We start from the raw sequence: 23551 nt of genomic DNA on the forward strand, positions 1-23551 counted from the left end.
AAAACGCTGACTGAAAGCCACAAGTGAGACCAGTTTCTCTCTTCAGCCCTTTGAATTGAACTGCTAATTCTTTCCATTAGATGAAGTGTTTATTTTACTAATCCAGTACCAACTGGCTCTTCTAGCCATCAGCAGAGCATTTTTCATTTGAATAGGGAATTTTTGTAGCTGGATGGAAGGACAGATCGGGCTTCAATCTTCTCTATAAACTTAGGTGCAGCTTGAGTTCAATACTGCATATCACATGGGCTACATTCCTGTCACTGCTGATTGTGTCAGGAGGGATAAGAGGTGCTCATTTCTTTTAGAATCATCCCTACAGAGGAAGCAAAGATAAGACTGGAGGATACTGTAGAAGGACAGCCTTAATGAGGGAGCCATGGCTAATGTTCAGACCCCACTGGAACTGAGGATGATTCTGAAGGTATCCAAAGCCCTCCACAAGCATGGGCAGTGGCGGAGCTCTGCCTGAGCAATCCCAATAGCTCATTTAGTTTGGCACCCAGCAAGTCAGTGACTTGGTACTGGTGTGGGAAGAGTTTTGGGGTGGCAATAGACCATCATCAATGAAAGACGGAGATCTGTCAAGTCCTGACTTCTGCCTCTGGCTGCCATCCCTCCTCCCTTGCACTGCCTCCCCTGGCTGTCTACAAGAGCAGCCTTGGGATGTTCCTGCCTTTCAGAAAATCTTGCTGCTGCTTCTTGCATCAGTCATGTGCCAGGTAACTTTCCTTAAACTGCTGAATACCATGTGCAGTCTCCCAAAGGCAAGAAGCCACTTTTTGTTTCCAGAGGAGGCCCTTCGGAGCCAGGAATTTGACAGCAAAAGAATCTGCTGATTGTGAAAACTACCCCTGCTTGCTGCCCCTATGACAGAAAATCCCCCAACACCTGGAAGGAGGAAATTTTCAACAAGAGGCCCAGCAGTGGTCAGATTCCAAGCAGTGTCACCTGGCCACAAAACTGGACTGTCCTGTAGGCTCACCTGTAGCGCGCTGTAGGCCTGGCTCTCTCCTCAAGATGAGTGAAGAGCTGTGTACGTCCTGCATAGGAATCAGTAGTGTTGTCACAGCCATCAAAATGATTTGTTTCCTGTAGCTCGTCAGTAATACCATGGATGTGGGGAACTTCTACAGATCAGGCAAGCATTTGGAAGGAGGGCTTTACTCCTTTAAGCACCCTGCTGGACAGCAGCATTGATTTAAAACAGTACCACTGACATTGTTTCATGCTTTGCTGAACAGCAGGCAGGCCTCAAACTAGTTTCTTTCTTATGTTTGTGTTTCAGTGCCATTTCATTCACATATCGTAGATTTAAAATAAACTTCATATTCAGGCCATGACTGACAATGCATGTCTTATTATAGTTTTGCAGCATTTAATAAAACAAACTTCAGAAGGAAACTGAGAAACTTTCACTTGCTTGCTCTTTTGTATGTTTTAGGAAGGCAGTCGTTTAATAATATGCACAGGATTCCTTTTTCTGAGTTTGAAAGGACAAACAATCCCTGGTATACGCATGCAGCAGGTCTGGGAGTGTCATTAGAACTGGCTATGAAAAGAAAGATCCCTGGAATTGTAAGAAGTCTGATCATATTGCCATTAAAACCAAAGCCAAATATTTCAATACTCCCTGTGCAGGATGAGAGACTTATCATTTCAGTAGCAATTCATTTTATTCCAACAAAGAAGTTTTTTTAAATCCGCTTAAGCTCTGTTCTCATTTAATAAGTGGGTTTCAAACAGAATTATGTAGATTTAAATATGGTCCTTTTGAGGGAAAGAATTGAAAAATTCCCTAGGGTTGGCTTGTACTAGAGTTTACCAGCTGTGACTTCCTGCCCCTCAGATGCGTCATATGGCGGTTCCGTATTAATATATACAAAATGGTAATCTGTCCTTCTAAAGTAGAGCGTAGTGCTTGGATAACATTTACAAATGGTGTAAAGAGAGAACACGTCCTGTATAGCAAGTTGGGATGTAAAATATGCCACATACATCCAGATGGCTGCATAAACCTGCCTGTAAACTTGCCTGCACCTGTGGCATGTGGTGCTCTGACATCCAGGTGGCTCCTTTTCAGTACTCTGCTTCCTTAAAGAGAAACGGGTGCTTTTCAGGTGCCCACACTACCTCTTGGACAAGGTGTTTAGGCTTGTATTTGGAAACCTGAGAGATTCTTGTGTTCAAGGCAGATTTCCTGTTTTAAGGAGAAATCTTTCCCCTTCACCCTTTCCTAAACTCCTATTTCAAAATACTCTCTGTAGCCAGCGTAAGCTGTCTCTAAGTAGCAAGCATTACGTCAGAATGCTTTATTATTTAACAGCATTAAGCTTTATCGATGTAAATTAGCTCCCAAATGCATGTGGCTGCCTAGAACCTTCAGCAGTCATTATGAATAACAGGAGGATAAAGGCAGTTATTTGAGGGGAAATCCCCTCATGCAGACAAAGAATAGATTTCGGCTAAATTGCCAGCATGCGGGGGCAGTGCAAACTTTCCTGAAGTGAAACTTGACTACCACAGTGTCAAAATAATTCCAAAGAAGCAAAGAGATATGCGTTAGTGTAGCTGAGATTAGAAGCTGGGCTGTCCTTTCTAGACTCCAAATAGAAAGAGATCCAGTGTTCAGACTTTGTACTGAATGACCGCCACGTGTTTGGGAGTTAGAAGTTTTCCTTGTTAAAAATGAAGTGTACTCCTCGTGGGTCAGCTTCTGAGTTGCTGATGCTCTGCTTGTTGAGCGTGTCTGCTAGGCCCTCAGGTCCACAGAGAAAAACACCTATTCTGGAACTGTTAAGAAAATGAAAACATGGTCAGGAACTAAACATAAAGGAGCTGGATGTTGTTCGTGTAAATCAATCTTATATTCTGGAGCAGCAAGTATTTTTTCTCAGTCACAGAAACTAAAGTAGAACAGCATGTCTCCCCTTTATAACTTATAACCCCTTCAGACTTAAAAGGCATTTACTGCCACTTCTGAACCAGGTGGTGAGTTAAATCTCAGCTCAGCAGAAGTCAGTGAAGACAATTTTACTGACCTCAGTGGAATCAGGGAAGTAAAGCCTCAAAGAGTTTATGGCAAATTTTTTTGAAAGGAACTGTTCAGTTTTTTTTTTTTCCTGCTAAGTTTGGATGCTCAGCTAAAGGTCATCTATAGTCAAGTGTTGGGTTTTTTTTGTTTGTTTTGGTACAAGGTGTTATTTTTAGAAGTATTTAGGAGTCAAATGACATTCCTATCTACTTCAACTTGAATGATGGGATATATTTTTCCTAGAATGTCTGCTAGTAATTAGACACTGCATCAAGTGTCTCACTACGTATGGATGATTTTCTTTTCTTAATTGTAGGTTAAAGTAACTTGGTCAAGACCCAAGGTCATGACCATGGCTGAAACCAGATCAGAAAATACCTGGAGACTGTTATTAAAGCATTATCAACATTATCAGTCAAAGGAACAAGATTGTGCCATGACGGCATTTAGATAGAGGACATTCACAGGCACTTTCAGTTGGTACAAGATTACCCCGGATGCTGCCTCGCAATGGTTTTGAACTCATTTTCCCAGTTAGGTCTTCCATACAATGTTTTCTGTTTAAGGCCTGTAATCACATCCTTCTCTTCTTCATGATGCATTACAAAATGAGTGGCCTGTGGGAAATGAAAGACAAAGGACAGTGTCATGATAATATGCACCAAATTATCTGCACACCAAGAACATTCCTGTAGAATTTATGGTATTTAGAAAGTTAACATGAGTAAAGTCCTGACCAGCAGTGTCCATCTCCCTCCTTCCCCCAGCCTGGGTTATCGCAAGAACTGAACACTGTGAACACATAACAATAACATTCCTTTTGCAGTGAACTATTTTAGTCCAAGAACTGTAAAATAAAGCTGCAAAACAACTCTTAAAACAACTCTTTCCCTTCCCTTACAATAATACCATTCCTATGACCTTAGTGAAGTTTTGCCAGCTTAATCTCTGGAAGGTTTGATCCATATGAGGAAGTCTTGTCTACTCTCCCTATGTAAATTTCACCTAGAAAAGCTAAGTAGAGACAGGAAGAAATAGAAGACAGTTTTAGAGGATAAGTTGAGCCCTTGCTGAGTTCTGAAGCCAAAAACTTAGCAAAAGAACTTTCTCCAAAAGCAAGAATTGCATGACTTTTCTTCTTTCCTTCCTGTTTTTTCCACTGTGTGTGTGGAGTAACTTCCTACCTTACTGCTACCCTACCCCTGTAGTTGAGCACTTAGGTACACAGTGAATTTTTCAAAGGTGAGATATAAGTGAAATAAAACCCCAGTAAAAGTAATAGAGTGAGCAACTTTCCTTACTGAATCACATTCTCTACTGACTCATGGAAAAGCTGTTCCCTCATAACCCTACTGCAACCTATAAGCATGGGATCAGCCAGAGAACTCATGAAGGTTCTGGAACAAAGATGCTGCCATCACTCGTTTTTTTTTTGCATTAGCTTCCCCAAAATGCCATTAACTTTTCTGCAAGCAGAAATGGCTGTCTTAGAAACACTTGCATGATGAGCTGAGGTTGATTCTGTGAGGAAATACTGCTTCCCAGCGTGCACAGCCAGAGTGAAAGGAAGAGAAAGTCAGTGCACACCAGCAGCTGATCTCATGTAAGTTCTAGTGAGTAATAATTATCTGCACTTAAAACCCCTGAGAGCCAGGTGGAAGCCCAGAATAATGACCATCTGAACATTTATGAAAACATAACACACTTGCTAACATTAGCCTCAGGGAACAAGAAAGTGATATTTTCCATAGTGTTGTTACCTGAGTTTCATCCCAGCCAGTAAGGTAGATGTTATAGCTGAGAAACTCTGCATTATTCCTCTCCTGCATTTGAGTCTCCAGAGACTGCAAGAGGTCAGCAAACCATTCAAAGGCATGAGTGTCCCTGCAAAGCCAATAAAAATAGATCTGGAAAAAAGAAGAGAGAACTGTCAGGGGCCATAGGTACTTAGGTTTCTGAGTTTTTGTTTGCTAACTAAGTAAGGATTGTAGAGTTCTTGAAGATATTGCCCTGACCACTTCAGTAAATGCGTAGGCTGGTGCTGAAGCTATTCAGGAGTTTTGATAGTGGGAGGATTGTGAAGCAGAATGATTGACTGCAAGAACAAGGAAATATCTTTCTCTCTATCTTCCACTGGGGGGTCAAATTTGTAGTTCAGGGTGTTTTACCAGTTTTATCCGTGTAAAATAGTTTGTTAGGACATAAAATAATGACTTAGGTAGATTCTATCTCCCCATCTGCTAGCAGGGAAGGTAAATTAAAGCAGGTAGCAAAACCAGTTCTGTCCACTGGATATGAATATAACTGCAGTGTGACCCCACACCTCTGCACAGGGACTTTCCAGGGAGGCAGGAGGAGGATGGTTGAACTGTGCTTCCACTATCTCTGCTCTTAGGGAAGGTATACAATGTTTGCATGGGCTGTAGTTAGTGCCTGTGAATTAATGGCATGTCTTGGTGTTTCTTGCACAGCTTGAATAGCACTTCCAACACACGGGGAAATCCCCAGGACCACAGCCAGGATCTGGGTGTTGGATTTTGCTCCTAGGGTATTTCTCTCTCTCTCCCTCTCTTTTTTTTTTTTTTTTTTATTTTTGGCTTTGGATCCTTCTGCTTCTATGATCACTTTTCTGGGACTGCTTTGATTTGGACTGTTGGTCCTCCAACAACTAAATGGGTTCTGGGAAATTTCTGTGACAAAGGGGGCATGTACCTTCTTAAGTTTTAGGTTGGTGGCATCATGGCAGTATTTGTACCAGACAGACTTGAGCACAGATGCAAATGGCGTTACCCCTATCCCGGCTCCAACCAGCATAACAGTTTCATAACTGAATACATCCTCGCTGGCAGTTCCAAAGGGGCCATCCACAGCTATCCTGAAATCAAAAGTACATTGAATAAATAAATAGTGAATATTTATTAGCATAATTTAAAATAACAATAGAAAGGTAAAGTATTTGCTTGTTACACCAGAAAGTAAAAGAAAAGGTGGAGCTGATAAGAGGAGGGAACTGAGGGAACTGGCACAAGCCACTCCATGATAGAAGTTGTTAAGGATTGTATCACAGGTGCCGCCAACCCAGCTGAGCAAAATTTAAACTGCCCTAGATTTTGGTTGACCTTGCAATGGAGACTCTGTACATACTTGGGCAACTTCCATGCTTCCTGGAATTCTTGCTTATCACAACCACAGGCGTTGAATAAGCCCTCTGTCCAGTCCCCTACAATTCGGACATGAATGCTGAAGTAATCCTCTTCTGGGGCAGAGGTTAATGTGAATGGATGCCATTCCAGTTTAGACACTGCTGGACATTTGACAAAAATATATTGTCCGACCTCCATCTTGAAACCTTTCTTCATCATCTGGAGCTCAATTGTCTTGAAGGGATGAATCACCACCTACAGTAAGAAGGACAATGGAAAAAAAAGGCAAAAGTAAAAGGGTGTCTTCCCTGCTCACTGATTTTATCTACATTCTTCATTGCTAACATTGTCCTCTCCTATGAGACCAGGGAAAGCGGGTGAAACATTCCCAGCAGAACAGGGAGTGAGGAGCAATGCCTGACAGCCAGGGAAAAGACTGCAGAAGTTGCTGAATTTTGGCTAAAGTACTTTTTCACACTATACTTGCAGTCACTCCAGAAGGGACAGGTCAGAGTGGGGACTGTTCAGCCTGGAGGAGACTGAGAGGGAATCTTATCAATGCTTACAAATATCTAAAGAGTGGGTGTCAAGAGGATGGTGCCAGGCTCTTTTCGGTGGTGCCCAGTGACAGGACTGTCCAGCGAGGCTGTGGAGTCTGGAGATACCCAAAACCCACCTGAATTCTTTCCCGTGCAACCTAATTCAGGGAACCTGCTTTAGCAGGGTGAGTGGACTACATGATCTCTGGAGGTTCCTTGCAATGCTGACAATTCTGTGATTCCATGCCAGGAAACGTGGAATATTTACGCTGCTGAAATTTATGCAGATGTGTGGAAAATTAATTTCTCTAAGATTCAGTATTGAACTTAACTAACTTTTCCTTCCTGCACTCTTTTGGAAACAGGCTTAGAGACAACTATGTGTGGATGTTAGAGGTTAGTACTATTTTTGCCTATTAGCAACCATGACATTCTTGAGAGGTCTTTAGTTGACTACATTGTCTGATGTGTAGGAACCGCTGGCTTTGATGCACCATCTGAAAAACTTGGCAGTGTTTAGCCCAGTGTTAAGCATAGCAGCAACACATACCTTTGTGATAACAACCTTCTGCTGTGATCTCCAAAACCGCACCAACCTCTCACAGAGGTACAAAAACATGGGACCTACTACCCATTTCCATGTCTATTAACAGAAGAAAATAGGAAGTTAGATCACAAAGATGGCAACTTAGATTACATTGAACTCTGGAAACTCTATAAACAGATATTAAATTCAAGTAACATGTTAGTTACCAACCAGAGTAAGGAACAGTTAAAATACATGACACCTTCTAAATGACTTCTGTTCAGAGGGGGAATTCCTTTCTTTGTTGAGAATTGTAGTTGCATTTTTAGTTGTTATTATAGATATAGCAAGGTAATTTCCTATGAATGATTTTGTCTCTGCCTAAAAGTTAAGGTAACTAAGAGAAATGTAGAATAAAGCTCTCAATGTGTTACTGATTCAGGCCTGTATTACTGCAGGGAAGATGTGGTTTCTGTTGACTGAGCTATCTGGAATGCGAATGAACAGCCAGCCTAGTTAGTCAATAAGAGCTGAAAAAGTTTCAGTGTCAGATGTTTGGAGACATTCATTTTCTGTTAATGATCATCAAGTCATTAATAATGTGAAACTACTATGTAGATTATAGAACTTTTTGGAACCCCCATGACTACAAAATACACTGTGGTAAACAGTTCTCAGATTTACTCATCTGCTTTGCCTGTTAGTTGTGCTGTTGTTATGAGACACTGGAAGCGGGCTGTCTGTAGTCCATTTTCGCTTATAATCCATTACGTTGAAATCTTGCTTAATGTAAAGAAAACTACTTTGTACAGTAAGTGTATACATTATTTAACAAAAAGAGTAAACGGTAATTTTTTTTTATTGGATTTGTTCTTACCATAGGAGGATTCCCTGCAAACTGAGGGATTGGGCAAGCTCCTTTCTTTCCCCAATCAGTGAAGTTCTTAGAGCACATCTCTGGAATATGTTCAGCCAGACTCACAGCTGTCTGTCCCCGCACAATACGCCTGAAAAAATGCAAAACATTAAGGGAGTAAAATGTAAATTAAGGAATATCTGTCACTTATGGACTTCTGCAGTGCTAGTGTACCTTTTGATACGTCTGTATGGCTCTGATCTATCCATAAAATTGTAGCGGAAAATACCAACTACAAGATCAGGTGAGGAACTGTGAGGTAAATTTATGATCACTTCCAGAGTGTAGTTACAATAGGAAAACAATTCTTTTCATAACAATCCTACTTTTTCCTTCAATAAGAAAAACAAAACGTGGAGTGGGCTCAATAATCAGTTTCCTATTGATCACTGCAGCGATGATTTCTGTTATTTTTCTTAAAAATCACAGACAGTCCTTTCCAAATAACATTCTTCCTTTGGTACTTTCTCTCTCTTTACAATTGTAGTGCAGATCTTCTGCGAGTATGAATGAACACAGGTCCCTCTAGCTCAAAGGAGCTATGTCAACTAAACCAGCTGATGTTCGTTGATAATCTAGACTCTACACTCTAACTTGAGCTTTGCTTATTTTGTTTTGTTCATTTATTTTATTACAGAGAAGCCTGATTGCTCCAGTTTGGCAGATTTGATGCTGGAAAAAGAATTCTGTTTTGAGAAGTAAAAACATATTTTCATCTTGTTCACTACTTCCTGCACCTCTGTGAAGTTCTACCAGCCTTAGGGCCACATGAGAGCCCCTCAAATGATGGAAATTAGTAGGTTAAGATCTGATGACTTTTCCTAGAAGTGGTCTGATTCTGATCAGACTGTTTGGTTTTATGTCAATATAACTCTGTTGATATTTTCTTCCTATGACTTCTATTTCTGCTTTTCAAGATCAATTTCTTTGAACTTGACTGTGCTTCTGACATTTCAAAGAAACTATGTATCTAAGTCATATGTATGCTTAGGCTTAAGTGACAAATGTATCAGAGGATTATTAGAATGCCTGTGTGAAATCTTGAAAGTTAAAAGATTTCACTGCTTATAGATATTACTAATGAACCTCTTCCTCATTGAGGGTTTGACTAACGTCCTGCCTAGAAAATAAAGGGAAGGAATGTCACTGTCCCAGGAGCATCACGGGTTGCAATTTTCAGGAACAACATTGGCTGCAATTCACTTCCCCAATAGTGACAATGGCCTCATCTGAGCTGTTCTTGGAGTGATTTACAGGAATGGGAGGCACCCATTTTCTGCCTGTTTTCTGCCACTCCTAAGCCCATTGCTTAAGGGCTAGTGGTTTTCACCCTGTCCAACACTCCATTCAAAGCCTGACAAGCCAGTAGCCCGTACAAGGAAAGGAAAAGACTTATTTTCACTTGTTACACACTGTAGATGATCTTCCAAGATTGTAATTAAGCCTTCATCAATATAGCTTTCTAATTTCTTCTTTTTCTGTTAAAAAATTTACTTTAATTTGCAAAGCAGAGTGATCTGAATTCCTGTACTCCTTCCTCTTTACATTTACTATGATGGGAAGGTCAGGACTTCTGTTTGCGGCATGTAATTAATACACAAAGAACATCAGCACTAAAAAAAGTACTGTAACAGCTTGCATCAGACAAGAGTCTGCCCTCTTCATTCCATTAACTATATGTGCTTCAGTTTTCTACATATACATATATATTTGTATACATGTGTTTGACACAGCCTTCTGTCTCTTGAGATAAAATGACATCTACGTGTCTTTCAAACATGTTGAGAGTGTCAGATCATACTCCTGTGTTCATCTCCTCACAAAGCAGTGTCTGACAACCACACGGATCCCCACTGCTGCCCAAACTCTTAGTACTACATTAAAAAGATGAAGGTATAATCGTCATTGAAGGAACAAGAGGTCAACTTTTATTAAATATATGCTACTCACTGATTGTTAGAAAAAGCAATGTTTGCTCTCTGATAGCACTGTGTAGTAACTGCTGAAAAGTTTGGACATGTTGTCAGTAGTTACATGAAAATGAGCCATTTGTTCTTCTCCTTCAGTTTTTGCTCAACATTCTTGTTTTGGAAGTCGCAATGGACAAACAAACATGCTGGTGGTGATTCTCATCTGCCTTCTATTTCTGTTCTTCCTGCTGTAGTCTCATTTCTGTCTTTTTTTTTTTTTCTTTTTTCTGGCACTACTGGACTAAGAGGAAGTTTTGTTGAACAGTCATTATTACTGGGCATTTTTAAGGCACTTTCCAGTGCTCTGAATCCTCATCTATTTTTAAGGCATAGAATTGCTCTGGTTGGGAAAGACCTTCAAGATCATCAAGTCCAACCGCAACCTAACCATACTACCCTAACTCTAACAACCCACCACTAAATCATGTCCCTGAGCACCTCATCCAAACAGTTTTTAAACACATTCAGGGATGGTGACTCAACCACCTCCCTAGGGAGCCTATTCCAGTGCTTAACAACCCTTTCTGTAAAGAAGTTTTTCCTGATATCCAACCTAAACCTCCCCTGGCGCAACTTGAGGCCATTTCCCTTTGTCCTGTCACCTTCCGCCAGTGAGAAGAGACCAACCCTGCAGGTATTTGTACTAACATAACACCTAGAATTTCATTTTAAATGGATAATATAGTATATCTATGAACTATGAAATGTGCCTTGGATGCTTCAGCATTGTTTTTATGCATCAGTTCTGTGGTTTTATAAAATGAAACTGAAGTTTCAGTTTGGAAGGCCAACAAGACTGACATCCTGGTATGGGTCTGTTATAGACTGCCTAACCAGGATGAAGAGATGGATGAGGCATCCTATGAGCAGCTGGCAGAAGTTAAGTGATCAGCAGCCCTTGTTCTCATGGGGGACTTCAGCTTCCTTGATATATGGTGGAAATACAATACAGCATAGAGGAAGCAGTCTAGGAGGTTTCTAGAGTGCATGAAAGACAACTTCCTGATGCAGCTGGTAAGAGAGCCTACCAGGGGAGGAGCCCTGCTAGACCTGCTGTTCACAAACAGAGAAGGACTGGTGGGAGATGTGGAGGTCAGGAGCTGTCTTGGACAGAGTGACCATGAAATTGTAGAGTTCTTCTACTCGACCTTGACTGCCACAAGTCCATGGGGCCGGATGGGACCCACCTGAGGGTGCTGAGGGAGCTGATTGAGGTGATTGTCAAGATGCTTTTCACCATCTGTCAGCGTTCTTGGCCAACCAGAGAGGACCCAGAGGACTGGAGGCTTGCCAATGTGACTCTCATCTACAAGAAAGATTGTACGGAGGATCTGGGGAACTATAGGCCTGTCAGCCTGACCTCGGTACCAGGGAAGGTGATGGAGTAGATAATCTTGAGTGAGATCATACAGCATGTGTGGGACAACTAGGGGATCAGGTCCAGTCAGCATGGATTCACAAAAGGCAGGTCCTGCTTGACCAACCTGATCAACTTCTGTGACCAGGTGACCTGCCTGGTAGATGAAGGAAAGGCCTTTGATGTAGTCTACCTAGACTTCAGCAAAGCCTTTGAGTCTGTCGCTCACAGCATTCTTCTGGGAAAGCTTGCAGCCCGTGGCTTGGACAGGTACACTCTTTGCTGGGTAAAGAACTGGCTGGCTGGCTGGGTCCAGAGAATGGTAGTGAATGGAGTTAAATCCAGCTGGCGACTGGTCATGAGTGGTGTTCCCCAGAGGTCAGTATTGGGGCCTGTCCTGCTCAGTATCTTTACTGATGATTTGCATGAGGGAATTGAGTATACCCTCAGTAAGTTTGAAGAAGACAACAAGGTGGAGGGAAGTGTTGATCTGCCTGAGGGTAGGAAGGCCCTTCAGAGGGATCTAGACAGGCTGGATTGATAGGCTGAGGCCAACAGGATGAAGTTCAACAAGACCAAGTGCTGGGTCCTGCACTTTGGCCACAACAACCTCAGGCAATACTACAGGCTTGGGGCAGAGTGGCTAGAAGACTGCGTGGAAGAAATGGACCTGGGGGTGTTGATCAGCATTCAGCTGAACATGAGCCAGCAGTGTGCTGAGGTGGCCAAGAAGGCAAAATGTATCCTGGCTTGTATCAGAAAAAATGCAGTCAGCAGGAGCAGGGAAGTGAGCGTCCCCCTGTACTCAGCTGTGGTGAGGCCACACCTTGAGTACTGTGTTCATTTTTGGGCCCCTCACTACAAGAAAGACATCAAGGCCCTGGACTGTGTCCAGAGAAGGGCAGCGAAGCTGTGAGGGGTTTGGAGCACAAGTCTTATGGAGAGTGTCTGAGGGAACTAGGATTGTTCAGTCTGGAGAAGAGGAAGCTCAGAGTAGACCTTATCGCTCTGCACAGCTACCTGAAAGGAGGCTGTGGCAAGATGGGGAGCGGCCTCTTCTCCTAGGTAACAGTGATAGGACAAGAGGTAATGGCCTTAAGTTGCATCAGGGGAGGTTCAGGTTGCATGTTAGGAAAAATTTCTTCTCTGAAAGGGTGGTCAGGCACTGGAACAGGAGTGTGTGATGCAATTACTTTCAGGATTCAGAAATCAATTAAGAACTAGAAACAGGCACTTTGAAAAAAAGACTTTGAATTTAAATATCATAAAAAAGTTGATTGTCAGTGAGTTTAAGCATGCCCGAGTCTTATAGAGCCTCACACATCTGAATAATTTGTATGTATCTGAAGGCCTGTTGGTCTCAGAGCCTGTACTGGCACATCATTACCATCAGAAATAACTGCTCCTTAGCGACTAAAGTGTCTATATACTTCTATGAGTAGAGAGTTTTAAACTAAAGTATAGTAGTGGTCATGTATTGTATGATAAATGCAAATACTCACCCAGCACCATGGATGACAAGGCCAATAAAGAAGATGACAAATAGATGGTGGGTGTACCAAAACACTTCAAAATATGACCTTCGGATGATTTTGGTGGATGATGTGATGATTAGTATGAGGGCCAGAGTGATGATAACACCAGTGAGACCAGCCAGGTATGTGAAAGCCACATATAAGCCCCCCACAGGATTCTGTGAAATAATTGCACGTGTTGGTTAAAGGAGTTGCATCAGAGCTGAGGCAGATGAAACATCAGTAGGGTGTTGTCACTTGTCAAATCCTTCACCTTGTTGCCAATCTTTTGGTTATCCTCTGTGAATTTGCGAACAATGCTTTGAAAACCCATTCCAATTTTGTTGCACTGCAGATTTACTAAAGGAAGCGGGAGTAGAAATAATGGGTTTTATATCTATTTGCACACCAAGGACTATTTCGTATTCTGCTACTGCTACTGCTTATTCTGCTTCTGGTACTGGTCAGCAATATGGGCATGGGAAAAAAATGAACATTTTTGCATAGCGCTCTTTAAAAGCACTCTGAAATCCTCATGTAAAAAAGCTTAAGGAGTTACAAAAAAATCAGCAACACTATTATTAATCAGTGTAGGAGAATGAATCACAAAAGGCTTTCCTACAAGATGGTTCAAAGACAGATTGTGCACTCCAGAAATAGGCAGCCTTCTGCGATACTCTTAGGTAATCATCTAGATGTATGTAAAAATGATTCTTCACAGCTGGATGGAACTTACTGGAATAGTTTGTCTATAAAAGTTGACATAGCTTTCATCTGGGCTATCACCAAGTCTAGAAAGCACAGCTGCCAAAGTTCCTTCCTCTTCAACACGTGCATGCACGCTCCACTCCACATTGAATAAGTGTGCAATGGTGTGAATTGCTAGGAGAGACAAGAAACAAGTGATTAGGGGTAAGTACAGAGTAAGTACTCCCTGTTTTGGGGTAACATTTGGGTAAACTTTGTAACATTTCTCAACAGCAGGTTAGAACCTTTGCCACTCCCAGGACAATTTCAGATCACTGATGAGTGCTAACTCTTTCATAATTTCTTCTATTTGTTTCAAATGTGCCAGCTAAGAAATTAGTCTAAACAGAAATTTTAGCCAGTGTTTGGTTCTCAAGGCATGGCTAAATACCCTTTATTAATCCTTGTCATTAATGTTATTAGCAGTGAAAGAGAAAGGCATCCTTTCTTATTCATCTTTTGTTCTCTATCAGTTGCAGAATAATATTTGAAATGTTTCAAGCCTTGATGCACTCTGACTCCTTTAAGCTAATAAAATCAGCTCTCTTCCTATACCCTTAAAAACTTGGATCTCATTTGGACTCTATGTAAAATGAACAGGGAAGCAATAAGCAAAGAAACATTTGAGTACCAACCAGTATGAAGGGCGATCATCCATGCCACCATTTTGTGAAAGGTGAGGTTCCTGTCCAGTTGCCGTCTTACACGGGTAGAGCAGCACTTTGAGTTTGAGGAAAAAAATATTTGCAGACTACTTGTGATTCCCACACACACTTATTTAAATGCAGAGAAAAAAAATGGAGGCCCTGAGCACAAGAACTGGTAACACTGCTGGTAAAGAATTAGAATTCCTAAATACAAACAAAAATATATTACTCCATACATCAGAATATGATAATAACATACCATATTTTAATATGTCCCATTGAAACAAAGTATATAACAATGAGAAAACAAAATAACATAAATTACAGAAAAATATGTATATCTTATCTGTGTTGAATTTAAATTAAATATTATAAATGGAGGGAATAATCATACTCTGCCATGCCAGGAGAGGTTGACTGTTTTTTGTAGAGTCTCATGTTGCCACATAGCAACAGGACTGTGCTGTGGTTCACACTCCAAGCATCCAAGTTTGGGTGCTTCCACTCCGAACACACCAGTCACTTACGGTTCTAAGTGACTCCTTTCCCAAAATGCTGGGTGTACTTGGCAAACATTCACTTGCAACTTGTCAGTGGACTTACCCAAAGAGAAACAAGAATAAAAAAGTCTCTGCTAATACAAGCTGAATAACAGCCCTTAGGAAAACAGAATGATATTTTCATTAACTATTATGATAGGTGCCTGAGAGGTCCCATCTAAATTGTACTGTAGTCAGCGGGAGATTTCCTGCATATTCAAGTTCCTGTAAAGCTAGCATTTGCTGTCTCCACACAGAAGAAAATACAATTATCCTGTGTTGTGTCCTTATATTTCTTTTGCTGACTGACAAAGGACAGAAAACACTAAGCAAGCTAAAAGATGTACACATGAGAGCCATATAGGTGTTTTACACAACCAAGTAAGAGCAAAATAGTCATCCAAGTGCTTGCTGGACATTAGCTTTGTAGATGGTAGGGTAAAATATCTTCCCAGATAACAGGGTTGATCGTATCATCCCAGACATCCAGGGCAAAACAGAAGAAGGGATAACAGAACACCAGAACAATTTAATTTTTGATTTGTCCTACTTAGCAGAGATATACTATCATTGGCCTTATTCTTCCATACCAGTCCATACTTCCATTTCCAGTTATATTTCTAAATATTTCATGAATATTAACCGTGCAAATAAATAAAAGAGAAGAAAAAAAAATCTCTTCTTTGGTTATTCTCCAGCTGTGACATTGATTAAAGGGCAAACTCTAACACTCCAGGGCTATCACAGTGACTTCCTTAGACTACAACAAGAGGCAGAATAAATTTGGCTCCTCTGTATCATGTACCCTGAGATAGAATAAAGAAGACTGTAGAACAAAGTGTAGCACTGTGAGGAAGTATCCATCCTGTTTTACTGCCTTGCAAAAAGCATGTAGGGACACTTGATTTTGCTGTTTACGAAGCATAAGACCAAGCAATACCAAAATGCTGCAGTTAGGTTCAGTGGTGAGGCTCATTAACATCAGCAATGAATATAGAAATAAGGGGCATGCAAAGACAACATAGTTATTAATAATAAATAGCTTTGTAGAGCATGATTTCTGGGTGGCAGGATGTAAAGGGCGGGAGTTTCCAGCACGTTGCTATTGAGCAATTGGTTTGAACAAATTTCCCCTCTCCCTAACCTCAATGGCATTGCTGTTGGAAAGGCCATTACCCTTTCAGTATGTTACATGACATTTAAAAATCCTGATTTTCTTAAGAGATCCTCACAGGTCTTGCTTCCAGAGCATAGTTAATTACACTGAACAGCAGAACAAGCATAAGCAGCTGTACTGCTGCACCAAAGCCACCACAGTCCTGGCACTACCCCTGGCACATTGAGCTTTGCATGTTTTGCTTGAGATAATTACCTCCTTCCTGAGGTATAGGCTTATTGCAACAAGCAACTGAAGTTAAAGTCCAACTGCCTAACAATCCTATTTTATGTCCCTTCCTCATGTCCTCGAACACCCTCAGAGCCCTTAGCTTCCTCATACAGACAGACAGTGAGCTGCAGGCAGGCACCAGAACTATGCAGCTCTCTACATGGTTCTCACTTGCAAACTTGATTAGGACACGAGCAATTCAGGACAAGCAGCATTAAGACCCAGCTGGAATAAAATTCTCAACCCTTGGAATCATATTTTAGCATTACAGTAATGCCTCTGAAAATGTCTTCAGGTCTTTCATTGCTTTGAGCTCAGAAGACCTCTTCCCAATCTGCTTTCAGCTTGACGCCTGTGAAATCTATTTCAGACTTCGTGAAGACCTAGTATGATCAAGATCTCATCAATATTTTCCAGCTGTGTTCATCCAATGACAACACAAAATCTTACTAAATTTATGTTCACTACTAACTTCTGCAGCTTGGGAAGTCAGCTGTCATTTTGGCATGTACTATTTGATCTTCCTCAAAGCAGAGGAAGAACTTTAGCCCTACATTCTTACTTACTATTCTTCTTCTTTCACACACATGGAGATAGCTGTCTGCTTTTACCATTTCCCAGAATCTGAAGGGGTACAGAACAAGATAGAAAATATGGCCTGGATATTTCCAAGTTTATATTTATGAATGTTATACCTAAAAAAGGCCAGAGCATTTTGTACAGCACTGGAAATATAATTTAGGAGCAGAGACAGCTCACATTCATCCACAATGACTGTCAGAGTATAAATATGAGATGAGTGTATAGCCTGCATTGTGCCTGATTATTTTCTGGCGGTTTTGTATTCCACTCTCCTCTGCTATGAAGGACTCTGGAAACTGCATGCATTGTATGATTGCTTCTTCTTTTGCTCTGCTTTTTCCACCCTCACAAGCAGTCTTATCTGCATGAAAGAATTTATGATAGATTTACAGATGAAAACCAAGTTCTGTGAACTAACGTTGTTGACTGTGTATATGTTAAAGATGATAGAAAGAAAGGAGTAATCATATACTTGGAAGGAAAGTTCATGAGCTTGAGGAGAATATTATTCCACTGAACTGTGTCATGGCAGCACTCTGGTCCTTGATTGCAATGGAGTGATGGTGATGCAGATAGAAATAAGGCAACAGGATGAATTGAAGAAAAGACAAAAAGTGCTGGAGTCCCCTCAGCTGACAACATATGTCCATTTTGTATTAACAAGGTTTGCAACTTACAGTTCCTTTTGGAGGCCTAATCATCATAGCTATGCAATGGAGCCATTTTTTTTAGTATGCCTGGATAAAATTTTGTTTCTTCCTGCATTGTTTCTGTTGTAATAGACAGCAATCTACATTTCAGCAATGTGATAAAGTCAGTGCTATCATAGAAAGCCACTCCAGATATAACCTAGAATCGATTGTCCTTTTCTTAGCGCTGGTTCCTTGCTACTTGGCAGCTGGGAGCTAGAAATGTTCAAAAGGCTGGTGAACTATCTCATCATCTCATGGAAATGCAATGCAAAAAAGAAAGAATGTAGTTTATGAACTTGTTGAAAAAGTCCTTTTCTAAAAGTCTGTGAAAGCATGAATTTGCTGTAAGAGCTGAATATGAAAGCACAGGAGATACAGGCTAATTTATCCCACTGTAGATGGGTATTGTATCGTTGATAAACTAGGCAAATATGTGTGAGCACCACCAGTGATGGCTGGCATAGAGGGCCTCTGCATCCAAGACAGCATGATGCCCAGGAGGCAAGAAAAAAGAGAAGACCTGAAGGAGGCTAAGTCAAGACAAAATGTCTCAATAGAGCTCTAGGCTTACCACTGGGATATAGACCTCAGTCTTGCTCAAAGGAAAACTCTGAGCTTATCTCCTTTGAAGAGGACATCCCAAAACTACAGTATATTTGGGGAACTTGGACTAAGACTCTTGGTATACTTGCAAAGCTACTTGGGTTATTATCTGTCATAAATTTTGAAATTCTTTCTTCATCTTACCGCACTTGATCCTCTGAGGAAGGAGAGCAAGTTTCGACATACTGGTAGCAGAATCAGCATGCAGTTGAAATTCAGACAAGCTGCAGGAGCTCTTGCCAGAGCCAAAGCACGCTGAAATGGGAGAGATGCTATTATTAAATTAATTACCTAAGACATTATCCAGGAGACAGATAGGCATATATTTTATATATGATTATGTCACAACTATTCATGAGTGTGAGAGCTAGAGTTGATTAACAATGCTTGCATGTCAGAGCAGCCATGCTCTGGCCTACTTAGGGGCACAAATGCAGAAAGAAAATATTCCTCCAAATAGGCCACCTTCTATTTCCAGTTTTGAAATAACACAGCAGTATGAAAAGCTCCCTGTCATATTTGGCAGTTGGTAGCCAACTGCAGATGCAAGTTTAAGCTAGTAGTAGCATTTTCTTTCCCAGCATTTTAAAGAAAGTTTCACTGCTGCGATTTCAGTTGTCTGAGGGTTAGGGAAAACAGAAGGACAGATTAAGAGGGAATGGTTGAGCGTTCAGAAAGGCAATAAGACTGGATCCAGAGTTCTCCACAAATGTAGGTTAAGTCTTTCTTGCAGCTAGCACCAATATCAAAGAAACTTTGTCATGCTCATAAAGCTCATTTCAGTTTCAAAAAGTTAGTGCCTAGAACTCTAGCTCCAAACTGTCCCTTGTGCGTACATCTCTGCTGACAGTAAAAGGAATCCAGGGAAATTCATTGCCTCATCTTTTAGGAACAGGTTCCCTTAATAGCTATGTAAACTATATGCTATGAAAAACAATTGGAAGGGAAAATGGTTCCACCATATTTCCAGTGGCAATACTTTGTCTACTCCTTAATAAAGTACCCATCATGTATACACACTTTTATTTCCATGAAAACAATTGTTACCAGGAAACATCTTTAGAATGAGATCTCTCTATTTTGCCATCAGCTTTCTATTCAGAAGCTCTGGACAACTGTGTGCATTCAGTTATCTGTTTATTTGACTTTTAACTCCTTCATGAACCTGCTGTTCCAGCAAACTAATCCTGTTTCAATCAAATAAAACTAGGAAAAATGCTACGTGCACGGTCTATGCCAAGATAATGTATGTTTTGTACTTACGCCAAGGAGTACTCTGGTGTAGAAGAAATTTTGTGGGAGATCATATGCAAGATAGAACCACCAAAAGAGGAAGACGTTTAACCCCAGCCACACAAGCTGAAAGAAAAACGAAGAGGAAACTTTAAACTTTGTTGTCAAAGATCATACATGAGAATTTCCACAGTGCAAAAAATGGCCAGTCAGATCTTTGCGCTTCTATTTGTAGAGACAGCTGTGCTGCTGAGTATGAAGGGTTCAGCAGAGACAATATAATTTTTTTTTTTTTCTGGTAGAAATTAGCTTTGAGAAGTATAGGAATAGCAATAAACCCAAATACAGATATTGGCTGCTGAAACTTTTGCATAGTTCAAAGGATTTAGACATGACTATATAAGGACTGTCACATTACAAGTGTTTAATTAAGTCTGCGAGTCTAGTTGAATCTCCAAACATCATTAAAAGTTAGGGCCTCTTCCAAATGGCGCTTCCTCAGATGTATTAACCTTTGTGAGAGGAACGCCTTATTGCTGTGTAACAGCACTAAAGAAGCTTGAGATCTAAATATAGATTACCTTAATTATACTCGAGGCCTGACCATAACATTTTCTATTGTGTAGGAAGCTCTAAATGTCTGAAATCAGTCAACAAGAAATATGCAATGCAGGCACTTGGGTAGAGTTTATACTATCAAAAACTGGGCTTCTTCATAGCTCTACTGCAGTACTCTCTCACAGTTGTGTATCCTACAGCGCAGATTTCTTCAGGAAAAGAGAAGTTAATAGCCCTTCTCAAAGCTACCTAAGGTAGCCCATCTGGCTGCAGAAATTATAATGAATTTGGCCACTTGTCCTTCAAATCAGCTCCTGGCTGATTTCACATACTGCGGTGAAACCAATCTGTATCAATGCACCTCTATTCTAAAGAGATTCACCAGGATGTAAAAACAGAAAAGAAACTCCAAGAACTGGGAGAAAACTCAGTCTATGACTGTAAGTTAAGGATACCAGAAACTGTGACTTGACAGTCCCTCAAGCCCTCCTAACCCATATTTTTGCTGGTCCTTTGGCCCAAATGGACACTGTAAAAATCTGGGATTAGTTTGGCTTTTGAAGACGTCTTACCTGTATGGAATTAGTCGGGGAAAGTGAAGAGATTTCCATCAGTATAAGGCAGTATATAGGAAATCTCCAAATCCTTACTATAAAATTAATCTCATCTCAAGATCAAATGCTCATGGATTTAGAGTGAGAGTGTGCCATTTTCACGTACAGTAGCCTGACAAGATGTTGATCCTTGATGGACTCTCACAATTGTTGGTGCTGATCCATTCAGAACATGGATTCTTTGAAAAACACTGTGACACCCTCTGCCAACTGGAGCTGAATGGCAAAGTTAGCTGCCACCCATGCTCTTCAGCTAGAGCCAGCGGAGGGAGTGTGTGCTGGCATTAAGGCTGCTAGGTGTCTGCTTTGTTGGGGCAAACCAACACAAACTGTGTCTGTCCTGTTTCTATCAGGCATGGCACAGCCCTGTACAATAATGCTGTAGCGGACAATGCAGAATACTTTGATAAGGATTTCAGTGAATACCGCTTACACATACTAACCCCACTTTGCAGAAATCCCTCAAATGGTGTTACATTTTTATTACATGTATTATAATATAAACATATGCATATACTTATACTGAGTATGACATCACACTGATGTGAAAAAAAGAGAACTCTGAAATACTAACTTCTGCCTAAGTTTTCTCCCACCAGGACAGCCTTGTCTTACTGTTTATCTCTTTGAAATGAGAGTGAGATTTTTAGTACTTTTAAATCTTGCTTGGAATGAATTTAGCATACTTTCACAGCCACTCCACACAAACTATATACAAAATGGATTCAAATGCTAGTTGTCCTAATGAAGAATTCATGACTCTGCTCTAAATTCTGGAATCTGGCTCTAATGCTAATTTTCTATCCTCAAGATGCAGCTACCGTGCTCTCCGTTACAGCTACTTCTGTTTAAAAAAATGCAATAAAGCATTGTTGTTGTGATTGCTTTCTATTTTGAAGTTCAATAGTTAACAATGAGATGCAATGTTATTTATTTTCCTTAAGTCATCGTTGCATCCAAAAATACCAGGTACTTAAATTTATTTCTATCAAAGAAAACAAGCTAACATACAATCATTTCTCAGTTCACAATGAAGCTACAGCAACCCATGTACCAGGGAGAGCTCCTTAAAAATCATGTTCTTGAAGTGCGTCACTGCACTTGCTGCCCTAGCTTCAGAATAATCAAACACATTATTCACTGACACAAAGAGATCTGCTTATTAAAACTTTCTGTAGAACTCTTTTCCGGACACAAATCACAATAAAAATGGTACTTACAACAACAAAGATGGACAGTCCTTCATTCTCCACCCAGTTACCCATGTTTGCCTGAGACGAGAGTGCACAACAGCCTCGTTCTTTCTGGGACAGTGTCTATAACTTCTCTCATAAGGAAGTGAGAGCAAAAGCTTACAGCAACCTGTTTCCTTTCTCATTCATTTAAGAAATAAATTAACCATTGAATCATACCCATAGTTTAATTTCAAACATGTTTCTACCAACTTCTTATAGCTCACACATATGTAAACCATTGAAATAAACTATCTCTTCCTCAAGATACAGAGTTTGGATAAAATAAATAACATAACTGGTGAGGCTTTCTGCTGAAAAATATGTTGCCACTTTGTATAACTTTCAATGCTGAATTGTAATACACAATTCACAGAAGAATAATCTCGTCCCTGGCCTTGTCTTTTTTTATCATCCCAGGTGAGAGATGCCACTCCTGCAGATCCCTTTTGACAAATAATCACTAGAATTATTTATCTTTTGACCACTCAAGGTTCGCAGAAGCCTCCAAATATAATCTAAATCTCTTCTTGTCGGGGATATACATGCAAAACTTAACATTTCCTCTCTACTTGGGTTAGCAGTGAGGACTCATGTTATTTGATTGTCTGTTTTTTCATATTTTGTACTCTCACACAGTTCCAGCCCTGGGAATCCTGTCACTATGAAAGAAAAAAAAAAAGTAAACATTTTGCTTCTATGGTTGGAAAGAATATGGAAAATTCTCTGTGTATATTTTATAGCTTACAATTACTGTCTTACCATCAGACATTTATTCCAATGGTATTCTTTCTTCAAAAAAAACAATACCTTTGAGGGAGTTTAATGATTTCTGAATGTTTTGCGTCTGTGGTATCACAGGTCCCAAACCCACAATAAAGAGCATAAAATGAAAAGTGGTCAGGGAAGGAAAAGTGTCTGTTCTGATCTCTGGATGTCCATTCTAGCTGTGAAGACTAGCCAGCTCCCTCCACCCAGAAATAGCAGTACTCTTGCTCCCTTTTCTTCCCCAGTCCAGGCCAAGTTATTCATGGTTTCTCCAAGCAAGTGTGGGAAGCCAGGATGCTCTAAGCTTCAGCAACCCTGGCTTGCCTGGCAGCTCCTTAGACACCAGAGCCACCGAAACATGGATTCACAGCCTCAGGAGGCTACTGGCAGGCTATAAACCCAACAGGGGCAGAGGTTAGATCAGTAACAACTGTCAAAGTTTGACACTCTCTTAACAGCCTGACTAGCGGCCATGAAGCAGAATATATTTTAGCTGCTCTCAGCCAAGCAGTTATCAAACACCCATAGCTTATCTTACTGCCTGAACTTAAGGCATAGCAGTCTTGAATACCTCCAGAGCTGGTGGATGCTGTGGCTCCCTGGCATTTGAGAGCTTTGCCGTTAACTTGAAAATTGACAGAACAACACACAGAAAAAGCCATTACATCATTTCTGTACGTAACAGGTGTAGCCAGAGCTGGTATCAAAACCACCCACACATCACCCTCGATTTAATTCTGGTGTTTGAACCTTCTGAAAACGTGAAACATCACTGGTGTAGTATCTCAGAGATGTGTATGTTTTGTGCTTTGATCTAATTTAAAAAAATAGTACCATATACAAGAAAAAGCAGTGTTGGCAGCTGTGTATTAACAATTACGTAGGAGTGTGTTAAATTGAAGTATGAAAAACTGAAACACTTTTTTCTTATTCTGTTTCTAAAATGTCTG

The 23551-nt window shown here is 40.6% G+C and overlaps 1 protein-coding gene across 1 annotated transcript; it reads right to left on the minus strand.

The window, feature by feature from the left end:
- Nucleotides 1658-21942, minus strand: LOC110404027 (cytochrome b-245 heavy chain). The gene is made up of 13 exons (XM_021407924.1): nt 21822-21942; nt 19460-19555; nt 18341-18451; nt 14382-14466; nt 13736-13881; nt 12988-13178; nt 8120-8249; nt 7267-7359; nt 6179-6432; nt 5747-5909; nt 4795-4941; nt 3527-3651; nt 1658-2793 (listed from the first exon to the last, which is right to left on the minus strand). The coding sequence occupies exons 1-13, from the start codon at nt 21864-21866 to the stop codon at nt 2667-2669; spliced, it is 1713 nt and encodes a 570-aa protein (XP_021263599.1). The 5' UTR covers nt 21867-21942; the 3' UTR covers nt 1658-2666.

Source organism: Numida meleagris, chromosome 1, assembly GCF_002078875.1.
Source record: "Numida meleagris isolate 19003 breed g44 Domestic line chromosome 1, NumMel1.0, whole genome shotgun sequence".
Taxonomy (NCBI): Eukaryota; Metazoa; Chordata; class Aves; order Galliformes; family Numididae; genus Numida; species Numida meleagris.

Bases quoted from the DNA above. Each gene is read 5' to 3' on its own strand.
- LOC110404027 (XM_021407924.1), bottom strand. From the start codon at position 21,866: ATGGGTAACTGGGTGGAGAATGAAGGACTGTCCATCTTTGTTGTT. The intron at 6,433-7,266 runs GTATGTGTTGCT...TTCTTACTGTAG, and splicing joins AGAAGGTTGTTATCACAAAG to GTGGTGATTCATCCCTTCAA. The intron at 4,942-5,746 runs GTACATGCCCCC...TCTTTTTTCCAG, and splicing joins CCAACCTAAAACTTAAGAAG to ATCTATTTTTATTGGCTTTG.